This window comes from Synchiropus splendidus, chromosome 10 (assembly GCF_027744825.2).
Source record: "Synchiropus splendidus isolate RoL2022-P1 chromosome 10, RoL_Sspl_1.0, whole genome shotgun sequence".
Classification (NCBI taxonomy): Eukaryota; Metazoa; Chordata; class Actinopteri; order Syngnathiformes; family Callionymidae; genus Synchiropus; species Synchiropus splendidus.
In genome coordinates, this window is record NC_071343.1 from 1,209,641 (window position 1) to 1,219,534 (window position 9,894).

Here is a 9,894-nt window from a genome sequence, read left to right on the forward strand (position 1 = left end):
AGAGACCACTCTGAGAGCGCCACGGCCGTTTCAGATCCCGATCAGCAATTTATGATCATATTCAGGGACTGAAGGGGTGAAGTGCTTGGTTGTACTGCGGCTGGATCCAGATACAAGTGGTCAGATCCGCTCAGGAATACCAGCCGGATCCAGTGTGGACTTGGCTGCCATCTTTCATCCGACTGTGACATCTGGACCCGGCGTGGATCCAGATCCACTGCTAATCAAGTTAATATAGGGCCCAGTTCTGGTCTGCCAATCCAGCATTGTTCAAGTGGCATCTAGTCTGGATCCAGGCTGGAGCCCAGATCAGTTGGCTCTCAGCAGAGCCACCAGAAACCGAGAAAACACCCTTGAAATACAGCAGCTATAACAGAAGATGGCGGTAGGTGGTGCAAATGTAAAGTTGTATTGACAGAAAAGCGACGGGATTTACGTGTGAATACGCTGTGCACTGTTTCTGCCGAGTCACCAGCTCGTCTCTGCAGGAAGCGCCTCCACTTGTAAACACGCAGTCGCTGTGTGCGGACGTTTCGGTCGAAACTGGCGGGGACTCAATACGCATTCAGGAGGCGGAACCTTCCTCGGTATCAGCCAGTGCGGAGCAGGCGGCCCCCAGTCACAGCAGCCCAGAGAGGCGGGGAGCGAGCAGCACTTCGGAGCTCCGCCGGTCCTGGATCCACGCGAACGGAACCCAGAGAGGAGCCGCTTCCACCGGTGAGTCGCTGCTGCTGCTGCTGCTGCTGCGGGAGATCAGCGCCGAGGCTCGGCGCGGTCTCGCGCGCTGAACCGCGGGATGGACGCGTGTGTCGCGGCTCTGGCTGTGTTGCAGTTCGACAGTTGTCTCTGTGGTTTCCCCTCACCGCTGATGCGAATCTCTAAACGGAATAGCGAGAGGGACTCGAACCCGCGCGGCTGCACCTGTGGCCCCCGCCCGGCCTCGTTGGCACGTGAGCCGCCTCCAGTGCTGTGTATTGAGAAACAAAAGGCACTTTGGGCTAATTTGTAACTGGATGCTGACACGCGCGCGCGCACGGGGGCGCGTGCGTGTTATCTGTAGCTGGCACCTCCAGCTCTTTTCCATACAGTCCGCGGCTCAGCCGCGTCAGCCCGTCTGCTGCGCTGAAGGCGCGTGCGAACCCTCCTGTCCGGTCCGCGCGAACCCTCCTGTGCGCTCCGCCGCGGCTGGAGTGCGACCAGATCCCGTCCTGCCCGCTCTCAGCTGCGGCGCTGGAAAAGTTGGCCGCAAAGTTCGCCACCAGAGAAAGCACTCGGATTATCAAACGCCCAAGTTAAGAGGCTTTGTTGCGGTTCCACTCGCTGCGTTCCAAGTATTGCGCTGTAATTACCGCCGGATCAGACGGACCGTGTTCTGCAGTCGGAAATTAAACTTTGACCAAAGTAAACAGGCTTCACAGCCGCGCGGAATTCCTGCACTATGTTCCGCTCTTGGCTTATGAACGGAACACACGCTGGTTTCGACGGATCGTTTCCAACAGCCAGTTCAAGTACTCGACGTGTACTTGCACTGCGTTTCTGGGGATGAGTGCAGTGACGCAGCTCGCAAGATATTGGTGTTGCTTAAACGTGGCTAATAAAATAGCGTTGATAGCGAAGGGAAAACATGGACATAGAAGTCTTTGAAAATAGACCAGAAGCGCTAGTTTCTAGTGAAATACAGAGGCAGGTTTCCTTAAACCTTGACTCAAATATTGTTTTGTTTCACTAGGTTTGGCTGCGTCTGACAGGCTCTTTGCAAACGATTCTTATTTTTATTTATTGTTCAGAAGGAAAATGAATATTAGAACACTGTTTAGATAAGTGTGAGGTTTGAAGGGAGAAACGTTTTCTTTTAAATGAAACAAACCAATGACAACAGTAAGGAGGGAGGAATGAAATCCTGCCAGTCGTTGCTGAAGAAGCAGCTATTGTCTGCAGAACAGGGAGAAGTGAAAGTGATCTATGGGAGGGTTGAGCTCCGGAGCCTCCGTGAGATGGAGGGCCACACTCTCCCCGTCCTTGACTCTCTGATCCCTGCTAATCCTAGTTTACGTGCTGATGAAACGGAGGAGCTGCTGGAGGCTCGGCGGCGCCTCTGGAAGTCCCCGCAGTAGTGAAGCAGCAGAGAGTGGGAGGCACTGAGACTAAGTACAGAGGCTCAGGTGATTACAGGTAGGAGGACGCAGCGAGGGGACATCTGCGCCTCACACAGATGTCTGACTCGGCCCTGCTCTGTGGGAGGACGGCCCCTCTGCTCCGGTTTGATCCCTCACCTTTGACCTCCGATCCTTCACACGGCGGCAGGCCGCCTGCTGGAGTCAGACGCTAAAGTCAGGTCGAATGTTTTACTGCTGGAGTCGGGTTGTTGTGACACAGTAGGACGGCCGTAAATCAGGAGAGCACAACAACCTGGACGGCTCTGAGGAGGTGCGGACCTCACAGGGACTGGTTACTCTTTAACCCCACACCGGGGCCAGAAGCAGGCCTCATCCCGCTCCACAAAAATCTTCAGGCAGTGGAGCCCCGCAGTGGAGGAGCTTCCCTCGATATGTGTGGTGACACGGTGAGACTCCTGCTCTCCAGTCCTGGGTCTGACCCCAGGACCAGACCAGGAGGGAGCCCGAAAACATGGCGCTTCCACTCCACCACTCTGTAAGACGGAGGTGGGCCATTCAATTTTCTGAGGGGCCACATTAGAAACACTTGTGAGGGGCCCTCATCAAAAGGAAGACAGCGATGGCTGCAAAAATATCCAAAATATGTTCTTTAGTAACAAGGACAAGTTGATCTAAGAAGATGAAGTGAAAGTCAGGATAGTAAGAAGTGTAAAGATGCCATGAAAACTATTGAAATATTTAATTCCACATGCACTTCATTTGAATACAACTCAACATAACTGGACCAGACGTTCAAGATAACACGGCAATTGGTTTCAGCAAGTGTTTTCGGTATTCCTTCAATGTATTCTGAGGAACAAGAAAAACACACAAAAATGGCCAGCGCAAAGAAGAACATTTTACATGCTATATTTAATGCTGAAGTGCTGGTGGTGACTAACAGAGAACAAAATAGTTTTAGTCTGACATTAAAGGGGCCACAAAAATACAGGCATCGGGCCGCACATGGCCCCTGGGCCGCACTTTTCCCAGGTCTGCCGTGAGACGACTGGTGTAGAAAGCGGTGGATTCAATCCGCCGTCTTGTGTTCAGAGCCTCTGGGTGGACTGACCCGGACCATCGGGGTGTTTCTGCTGGAGCATCAGTTGGATGTTAAACAGCGTGGTTAAATGAAGCCGGCGTGGGTCCTCCAGGTCCGTTGGTCCCGCAGCAGAAGCCGCTCCTCTCTCTGGCTGAAGTCACCAGGTGGACGTGGTGATGAGACTCAGATGTGTCTGTGATGGGCCGTGTGGCCTCGGCGCCGCTCGCAGACAAGAAAAGAAACACAGGAGTCCTGTCTCACAACAAGGCCCTCAGTGAAAACACTCTCTAAAGTGGCATCAGGTTTCCCGCACGGACTTTATCTTGGAATGTTTGGAACGCTGCGGAAACATCCTATGTTTGGCTTTCTGGATCCACTTCCTTACGGGGACCTGGACTGGTGTTGGTGCTCGTCCATCATGGCGCATGTGACAGAGCCGCTCCTGGCTCCTGAGCGCTGTGTTTTCACAGGGTCACGGGGGCTCGGGTCTGGACTTGGAGTCGGGTCTGGACCTGGAGTCGGCTCCGGACCTGGAGACGGGTCTGGTCCTGGAGTCGGGTTCGGACCTGGAGTTGGGTCTGGACCTGGTGTCGGGTCCGAACCTGGAGTCGGCTCCGGACCTGGAGACGGGTCTGGTCCTGGAGTCGGGTTCAGACCTGGAGTTGGGTCTGGACCTGGAGTCGGGTCAGTACCTGGAGTTGTGTTCGGACATGGAGTTGGGTTCAGACCTGCAGTTGGGTCAGTACCTGGAGTTGGGTTCGGACCTGGAGCTCATGCTGCACAACACTTGTTGAGACCCTGTGAGGAAATGAAGAACCACCCATCGACCCACAGAGCCACTCGGACTCGGACATGGTTCTGAGGCGGCCCATTTGTTTCCCAACCGTTGGCAGTTGATGTGGCGCTAAACGGTTGAGCTCCTCCCCTGGTGGTGCAGGTGTCTCTGGGTGCTGCGGGGAGGCGCTTCCTGTGCAGGTGGGCCTCTGTGACCCGGACCGCTGCTGGTCTGACGCAGCTCCTCCTGCTGTCAGCCTGTGGTACTGCGGCGAGCCCCTCTGTCCCGAGCGCCGGCTGACGTGTGTGCCGTGTCCCCGCAGGTCCCGCTGGTGTGTGTCTCGCCGTCGTCTGAGGACCCTCTCCAGCTGGCCACCATGAGTCTGAGCACCAGCGAGCTGGAGGACCTGTGGAGGTCGCTGGGCGAGCTCAACCTGTCGGAGACCTTCAGCAACATCTCCAGCGTGGACGCCACGCTGTGCGCCACCTCCTTCCACCGCAGCGCCCTGCTCTACTCCATGTGCGTGCTCTACACCTTCATCTTCGTGGTGGGCCTGGCCGCCAACGCGCTGGTCCTCTGGGTCAACCTGCGCAGCCAGCGAGACTCCGCCCCTCGCCCCGAGACCCACACCTACATCGCGCAGCTGGCGGCGGCCGACCTGTGCGTGTGCGCCACGCTGCCGGTGTGGGTGAGCTCGCTGGCGCAGCACGGCCACTGGCCCTTCGGCGAGGCGGCGTGCAAGCTCACGCACCTGCTCTTCTCCGTCAACCTCTTCGGCAGCATCTTCTTCCTGGCCTGCATGAGCGTGGACCGCTACCTGAGCCTGCGGCGGCCGGCCGAGAGGAAGGGCGCCCGCCGCGCCGCCTGCCTGGCCGTGTGGCTGCTGGCGCTGGCCGCCTCGCTGCCCGACACCTACTTCCTGCGCACTGTCAAGTCCTCGCACGGCGACAGCGTGCTGTGCCGGCCCGTCTACCCCGAGCAGAACCCGCGCGAGTGGATGGTGGGCGTCCAGCTCAGCTTCATCCTGCTGGGCTTCCTGCTGCCCTTCCCCGTCATCGCCGTCTTCTACGCCCTGATCGCCCGGGCCTTCGCCGGCCCCTCGCCGGCGGCGGCGGAGCAGGAGCGGCGCGTGAGCCGCCGCGTCATCCTGGCCTACATCGTGGTGTTCCTGGGCTGCTGGGGGCCGTACCACCTGGTGCTGCTGCTGGACGCCCTGGCGCAGCTGGGCCTGCTGCCGCTCAGCTGCCGGCTGGAGAACGTGCTGTACGTGGCCCTGCACCTCACGCAGTGCCTGTCCCTGCTGCACTGCTGCGTCAACCCCGTCCTCTACAACTTCATCCACCGCAACTACCGCTACGACCTCATGAAGGCCTTCATCTTCAAGTACTCCAGGCGCACCGGCCTGGCGCGCCTCATCGAGGCCTCCAACGCCTCCGACGCCGAGTACTCCGCCGTGGACGCCGCGCCGCAGATCTGACGCCCGCCTGGCGTGGCGCGGGACAGGTGGCCAGCGTGAGGCGCTCTCTCTCTCTCTCTGGCGCGCCCTCAGTGAAGCACTTAGCGCCGCCTGGAGTCGCCTGCTCCTGGCCTGTAGAGCCGAGACGCTGCATTTGTAAATAGTTTGATCATGTTTTCGGAGCCAGCGAGCGGCTGGAGGTGACCTTCCAACCCTTCTGCCTCACTCGGACTCCAGACCTGCTGTTGACCCTCTCTCGGTCGTGTGAGGGACCAAGCCAGTGACTCCATGTTGGAGCCTGCCAGACACTGAAGACGCGAGCTGTCCCCTGTTACTGTATTAAACTCTGAGAACTCCACACCGACTTGTGTCTCTGTGTCTGTGACTCGGAGGGTCATGAGCCTGCGGTTCCTCTGGTGTGGACCAGCTCCTCAGCGGAGGAAGGTCCCAGTGTGTGCGCCGCCTCCACCTCTGAGCTCAGGCTGGAGCCTCAGTGCCGCAGCTCTCTCCGTCTGTTGTGGAGCTGCAGGAGGCCTGACTCGGCTGTGACGTGCAGCCCAGGTCGCTCATTTCCTCTGACCCTCACCTGCACACACACACTCCTGCATGCTGTGAGGACCTCTCCAGGCCATCACCCTTTCCCCAGCCTCTCCCACCGCACCAGAGGTGAAGGGCCACATTATGACCTGTGACTGTCGTGAGGGGCCGTCCAGCCAAAACAAAGGGGGCGATGACTACGACATGTGAAGGGAAAAACATCTCCAATAACAAGGGCCAAATAAATCATCAAAGGTTCAAGCAAGGACATAAAGAAGTGTAGATCTGGCATGAATCCTATAAAGAATCAAAGTTGAGCAGGAAGTGTTTTGACATGAGCTCCAGAAGCGTCTCAGTCGTCTCTTCTCCAGTAGCCAGTCTCTGCTCAGTGGATCTCACGCCTCACCAGAGCTCTCTGCTGGTGCCGGACGTCAGTGATGAACGAGCGACTCCAGATGTTAGCGTGACAGAAGACAGAGATGCAGCCACAGGTCTTTCTTCGAGAGATGAATGTGGCTGGAGAGACTCATCTGCTGCAGGAACATCTGGACGCTCCATCACCGGGTGACGGCAGACAAACACCTTCCTCAGGAAGGGTCTTCCCTCCATCTTCTGGAGAGGTGGAGCCACAGCAGCAGGTTCATGAGTGACACTGAGGACAGTGAAGGTGAAGGCGTGTCACAGTCAGTGTTGCCGTGACGACGAGAATCTACAGCTGGAGAGGAGGGACCTGATGTTCTGCCTGTGTCCATGTTGGAGCAGACGAACGAGTTCATGACCCGGATGCCAGAGAGTCTCAGTCCTCGGCCCAGAACTGGCTCGGAAAGTTCCCCCTGAATGGATTGATGCGGCGTTCCTGGGAATCATTAGCTGCGGAGCGATCCTCCCAGGGATGTTGCGAGGATCCGAGTCTCCTCTGGTGGCTCGGGAACATGGCGCCTCACCGGGGAGCAGACTTCACATGAAGCCGTGTTTCTGGGGCGTCCGACACAGAAGGATGCTTGAGATTCCTTCGCTCTCGGTCTCTCATCAGCGCCCTCTCACTGTGAGCAGTCCTTTCAACACGGACTCTCCTGCCTGCTGCGCCGGTGTTTATCTGGGCCTGTCATCGAAGCGCATCTGTCTTCTCACGTCGCCGCCGTGTCGGGTTGCAGGGAGCTGTTCCTGCTGAGGCGAAGTGGAGTCGCAGCCCGAGGGGAGCATGAAGGCTAGTGTCACTCAGCAAACACTCGTGGGCTCCTCCTCATCCTCGCTCAGCGCAGAGACCGAGGTCGAGGCCAAACCCGTCTTCAGAGACCACGAGGAAGCCACACAGGTGACTCCAGACTGGGCTGGATTTGGAGCCACAAAACAAGCGGTGGAACCTGCTCAGAGATGTTTGCTCTCACTCACCTGGAGCTGGTGAGATCAGATCCTCCCTCACCAGTAATGACATGAAGCTCTCGGCTGGAGTTTCCCTCCGTCGGCGGAGGAGGAGCCGACCAAAGAGGAAGGAGTGAATGTGTGGCTGTTCAGAGCTCACAGTTGTGGAGCTGATGTTGGTGTGTATCTTCTCTGTCAGCTGTGTGATGGATGAACCTTCTCCTGGAGGTCCCCCTGCTCCTGCCCCGTCCTCGCTCGGGGTAACTCTAGACACGGGGCGGGACGTGGTGTGGTGTGCAAACACAGGCTGCAGTGTTGGTGGTGGAGAAACCGCGCGGCTGCTCTCGCTGAAGCGTCCGTCAGGTCTGAACGTCCTGCTCGCCGCCACTCCAGGCCTCGTCCTTCACCCGGGCCCACCTGAGGCGCCGCACACAGGCAGGTGCTCAGCCCGGCGTCTCTCGCTCTCACAGCTGTCTTCTCAGCCTTTAATCCTCCTTTTAATTAAAAGCGCTGTGCTTTCCCTCGCCCCACTCCTCCTCCCCCGGCGCTGGATGACGTTCCTGAATCTGAGGGTAAATAGTGCTGAGTAGGTGGCCTCCACTTGGAAACAGATCGCTGCTATCAAAGCAGCTTCCTCGCTCTTTCATGTCTGCAGCCGGTGCAACTCAGCTTCCCCCCCCTCACATCCCCTCGCCCCACCGACCCACGACTCTGGACCACTGCGCTGCGTTATCGTCTTTAAAGCTCAAGGTTCTCTAGATTTCTGTGGTGGATGATGAACACACCTCGCTGTTCTGCAGTCTAGTGGGTGAGAAGAAGTGACCTTTGACCTTGCTGGTCAGCACCATCCTCACTGGTCTCACTGCCATCACTTGATTGAAACTGTCTACCCATGTGATCTGCTGAGAGGCGGCGCCGGAGCGGTCCATGATGGAGGCCCACCTGCCCCCCCTCCTCCTGACCCCCCAGTCTCAGCAACAGAGCTGCAAACCTTGATGCGGCGCAGTGAGAGCGAAGGGCGGCGAGGAAATGAAAACAAGGCCCGACTTCCTCAGCAGCTCTGCAGACGTGTGGCTGGCAGATGTGCAGGGAGCGTTTCTGTCACGCAGCGGGTGGAAACATGTGGCGGCAGGCTCTACGCTGGGGAACAAGGGCGGCTGTGTGGAGCGTCAGGTGTTGACATGGACGGCATGACATCACCACACGTCTGGGGGCTTCAGAGCGAGAGCAGCGGGAGCCAAAACCCCAGGAACAGACCGAGCCACAGTCAGAGACGTGCTGCTGCTCCGACCTGAACATGGAGCGCAGTGGAGGTTCTGGACTCCCAGGTGGATTCATAGCAGCAGAACCAGAAGGCGGGTCTGTGACCCTCAGCTGGTGAGGCCTGACCAACAGTGGGAGACGACCTGGATGGTTCCCGGAGTCTCCATCTTTCCTTCCTCCATCCTTCACCCGACTGCTGGCGCTGACTTGGATGAGGAAGATTTAGGGAGGTGGTGACCTGTGACTGGGGGCACAGGTCAGGTCTGAGCCACGCTGACCTGCCGCGAGTCAATCCTCTGCTCACTTGCTTCAGGGCGAACCTCTTCTCCCCGGGGGGTGGGGGTGGATGAAGCGTGAGGCGACGTCACTTCCCAGCGTTTACGACTCGCTGACTCGTTGGTTTGGCTCGGACGGTGATTGACAGGAGGGCAGCGGCGTCACCGGTGAGGTAAGAGATGAGAGGACCCATGAGAGTCTGGGGCGTGAGCTCATCCTGGATGAGGTCGGGACCCCGGAGCGTGCTGACTCAGCAGGGAGTGACGCGGCAGAGATGTCTTCACCGCGGCGATGACAGCGGAGCCGTGGGCTGGAGCTCTGCCCGGCCTCTGCTGGGACTCGTGACTGCCTCCTAAAGTGGAAGCAGAAGTGTGCGGGTAATTGGGATCAGACTCTGGTGAGGAGTAAAGTCGGAACCTGAGGCCAGAGAGGAACCGCCGCAGTCGTAACGCCGCTCGTATTTCACTCCTGTGGCCTGAAGCCGAGGCGCTGTGGAGCGTCTGTGTGGGCTTCCTCTCCTCGGCCCACGGCTCAGAGCCTCACAGTGGTCACGGGGCCGAGCTGCTGCTTCACGTCACTCAGATGGAAACCAGTCCATCACATGACACGTGAGTTCCATCTCTGGATATTGACCCAGTTTCATGAGGCTTCAGAAGCACCAGCAGTTTGGAGCGGCCATTTTGTAAGGCGGTGATCAGCTAGTCAGGTCTGTGTGTGTGTGAGCCACGCTGCAGACTGGAGCGTCTCCTCTTCACGGACTTCACCTCCATCAACAGTGAACCACAGGTGGAACACATGCCAGAGCTTTAGTGGAGGGAAGGACAGAGTCAGACGTGGAACTGAGTCATGTCAGGGGTGTGGATGGTGGATCTGATGAGGCTCCAGGTCTGAGGACCCACACTCACATCGCCATTGAACCTGCAGCCAGGTTTCAAAGTTAAACGCCAGTCAAAGTCTTGGAACAATATTGTGACATCTCACCTGAACAGCTCTTACTTTATCCTCTTATTTCCTGTATAAACCATCA

At 57.9% G+C, this 9,894-nt stretch overlaps 1 protein-coding gene across 1 annotated transcript; it reads left to right on the top strand.

Moving 5' to 3' along the window:
• Positions 1-580: 580 nt before the first annotated feature.
• Positions 581-5,782, top strand: ackr3a (atypical chemokine receptor 3a). The gene is made up of 2 exons (XM_053876958.1): positions 581-717; positions 4,296-5,782. The coding sequence occupies exon 2, from the start codon at positions 4,350-4,352 to the stop codon at positions 5,448-5,450; it is 1,101 nt and encodes a 366-aa protein (XP_053732933.1). The 5' UTR covers positions 581-717; positions 4,296-4,349; the 3' UTR covers positions 5,451-5,782.
• The last annotated feature ends 4,112 nt before the right edge of the window (positions 5,783-9,894 follow it).